Here is a 3,252-nt window from a genome sequence, read left to right as displayed (position 1 = left end):
GTTTGTAAAACCTCATATGCATTAAGTTTGTCAGCAAGAATCTACCATGAAGATTTTCAATGGTATTGGAAATTAGGAAACATTTTAAACTTAGTAACCTCAGTCATCCCTAAGAACTTCAAAATTTTATTTGTAGATAAGTATTTCATATGTTTCCATTAGTATCCAAATAGGTTTCTCAGAATTCAAAACCTATTAAAATATTAAAAATAAAAAGATTCAGTGGGGCAGGTAGTGTAGTACTGGTCGTAAAGTGCATATGGCCCTCCAAGTTTCAGTTGTTTCCTTTCCATCCCACTTGTTGCTTTGCATCCAGGGAAGAAGCAGACGATGGCGCAACTGTTCAGACCCCTGCCACTCAAATGAAAGAGCCAAATGAAGCTCCTCCCTGGCTTTGGCCTGGACCAGTCCTTATTGTCAAGGATATTTGGGGAGCAAACTAACAGGAGGAAGCTGTCTCTCTCTTTCAGTTTTTTTTTCTCCATTCAAATATCTTGCCTTTCAAGTAGATGAAAAAAATTATTAGAAAAAATGCGCCCTTGTTAATTGATTTTCCCATACCAAACAGCATGATTTGGACAATGCTGTTATGGGTGAACTCAGTCATTCACCAATAATCTTTTTAAAATAGCTGCTAGGTACCAGATTCCTTTTTGAAGTACATTATACATTGGGCAGGAGAATCAGTTTATATAGAAATTATGAAGGGAGAAAGGGACTATAGTTCCTTCTATTGCCGTTGTCTGAACTGAACTCCTAACCTAAACGTCCCAGATATTCTAAATCAATACACCTTAGCTGAAACATAAATTTATAAAAAAATTTGCTAAACACCATCTTCTGTTTTATCATATTTTCCTTTGTAATAGAGTAGAATATTATATAAATTTTACACAAAAGCATGTCTATATATTTAAAGTATAATATAGCAGGATACATAATATATATATCCATTTTTAGACATTTTATCTGTGCTACATGTATTTTACATTAAATGTTAAATTAAAAATTCTTAATAACTCCAAATATTTTAGGAAATAACATTTATATATATTTTAACATTTTAATTTTTAGTTATGTAAACAAATTGTTGACTCCAATCTAAAAATAGCAGAATACACAAACAAAAAGATGAAATTACAAGCAGTATTTAAGAGACCATCCAGAACCAACACGCTGCCTGCTGAGTCTCTTTATGGCTGACTTCATTTCCTGATTCCTTAGAGTATAAATAATTGGATTAAGGAGAGGAGTGAGTATGGAGTAAAAAACAGAAAGAAACTTATTTATGGAATAACTACTGAATGGAAAAGCATAAATGAGGATAGCTGGGCCAAAGAAGAGAGTGACTACTGTAATGTGGGCGGACAGAGTGGACACAGCCTTGGAGGACGCACTGGAAGAATGCTGCCAGATGGTGGCCAGCATGAAGATGTAGGATACGAGCAACAGAACAAAGCAGATTAGGGACAGGAGCCCACTGTCTGCAATCACCAGGAGCTCCAGGATGTAGGTCTCAGTGCATGCAAGCTTGATGACCAGCGGGAGGTCACAGAAAATGCTGTCCACAACATTGGGGCCACAGAAAGGCAAACCCACTGTGAAAACCATTTGGCTTGTAGTGTGAATGAACCCAATTGTCCAGGAGAGCAGTAGAAGGACAAGAAGCACTCTGCGGTTCATGATGGTCTTGTAGTGCAAGGGCTTACATATGGCGACATACCTGTCAATGGCCATAGCAATCAGGAGAGACATCTCGCCGCCTCCAAAGAAATGCATAAAAAACATCTGGGCCATGCAGCCCCAGAAGGAGATGGATTTGAGTGTTCTAAGGAAATCTGCAATCACTTTGGGAGTTGCCACAGAGGAAAGGCATAAGTCAAAAAAGGATAAATTTGCCAGGAGGAAATACATGGGAGAATGAAGGTGGTTATCAAATAGCACAGAAATCACAATGAGGAGGTTCCCCACTACAATGGCAACATACACCACAAAAAAGACTGCAAAAAAGATTATCTGAACTTCTTGAGAACTAGAAAGTCCTAAAAGGATGAATTCAGAAACAGTTGAGTTTTTATGTAGAATATCCATTGGACGAATTCCTCAGAAGGTGTCTAAAGGAGGAAAAGTCAGAGGAAATTATGAGAATAACATGATAGGGAAATGAATCATTGCTTATGTATTCTATTCTTTATTCATGGTGCCAACTCTTCGGCAATGTGATATTTTGATGGTAGGATTTTACAGCTTAAAATATTTCGGAGGACACTGAAGAACCTCAGTGTTTTCTGCTTTTGGGGTTACTGCCTTACTTGCCTGGCTGGGGGCTGACAGCCTGTGTGACATCCGGCAGGACACCTGGCAGGTCACATAGGCAGAGCACTCCTCTGGAAGGAGGCCCCTGGTGTTAGATAAGACCCACCGCCCTATACCCACCAGCTTGTACTTTTTGAAAGTTGCTTGCTTCAAACCCACCAATAGAAGCCTGCCAATTTGCTCTTTTTAAAAGTTAACAGATAAATTGACCAATCATGACTGTATAATTATATGGTAAAAACCCTGTGCTGTTGAACCTCTGGACCTTCTTGTGACCCTTCTGCTGCAGCTTTTTTTGCTTTGGCCGCCGTGGCAGCTGCTACTGCTCTCCCGTCCTGCTGTGCTGGGAGGCTAGGTTAGTTTGAATAAACTGCTTTTATGCTTTTGTATTGACTTTAGACTACTGATGATTTTCTGGGGATCGCAAAATCTGGGTACAACAACATAAAGTCTATAGTAACTACATTGGATGTAGAACAAATGTGATCAAATATGTCTCTTGGTTAAGAGGTTAGGTGAGTAGACCCTCAGAGCATACTCTACATCCGGGACCTGGGGAGGGTGGGAAATTGGGTGGGCCTTCTCCCTTAATATCCCCCTTTAAACATGAAGGAAACAATATGGAAATAATAGTCTTGCCCACTTTCCTGTAGCGCTTGAACCTTTTTACCCCAATTAACTATGTAGAGATTGTCAAAAATATATTAATAATAAAAAAAGAGGTTAGGTGAGTAGTACATGAGAGTTTATTTTCAGCTCCAGATCACACTGAGAATGAACACTGGTTTGTTAGAAAGATAAGGGAATGGCGTAGGCATGGTGGAGTATCAGACTAAGCCTCCACCTGTGGTGCTGCCATCCCATACAGGCTGCGGTTCTAGTCCTGGCTGTTGCACCTGTAATCCAGTTCCCATGATGTGACTTAGGAAAACAGTG

General features: G+C 39.5%; 1 protein-coding gene across 1 annotated transcript; it reads right to left on the bottom strand.

The window, feature by feature from the left end:
- Positions 1-1,137: 1,137 nt before the first annotated feature.
- Positions 1,138-2,094, bottom strand: LOC121148360 (olfactory receptor 4K13-like). Its single transcript, XM_040968422.1, has one exon. It carries the CDS (start codon positions 2,089-2,091, stop codon positions 1,138-1,140), a length of 954 nt encoding a protein of 317 aa, XP_040824356.1. The 5' UTR covers positions 2,092-2,094.
- Between the last annotated feature and the right edge of the window lie 1,158 nt (positions 2,095-3,252).

The sequence above is a fragment of the Ochotona curzoniae genome, unplaced genomic scaffold, assembly GCF_017591425.1.
Source record: "Ochotona curzoniae isolate NIBS_2020 unplaced genomic scaffold, NIBS_Ocur_1.0 scaffold_4701, whole genome shotgun sequence".
In the NCBI taxonomy this organism is placed as follows: domain Eukaryota; kingdom Metazoa; phylum Chordata; class Mammalia; order Lagomorpha; family Ochotonidae; genus Ochotona; species Ochotona curzoniae.
Note: the sequence above shows the minus strand (reverse complement) of the source record. Positions and strands in the feature narration are given on the sequence as shown.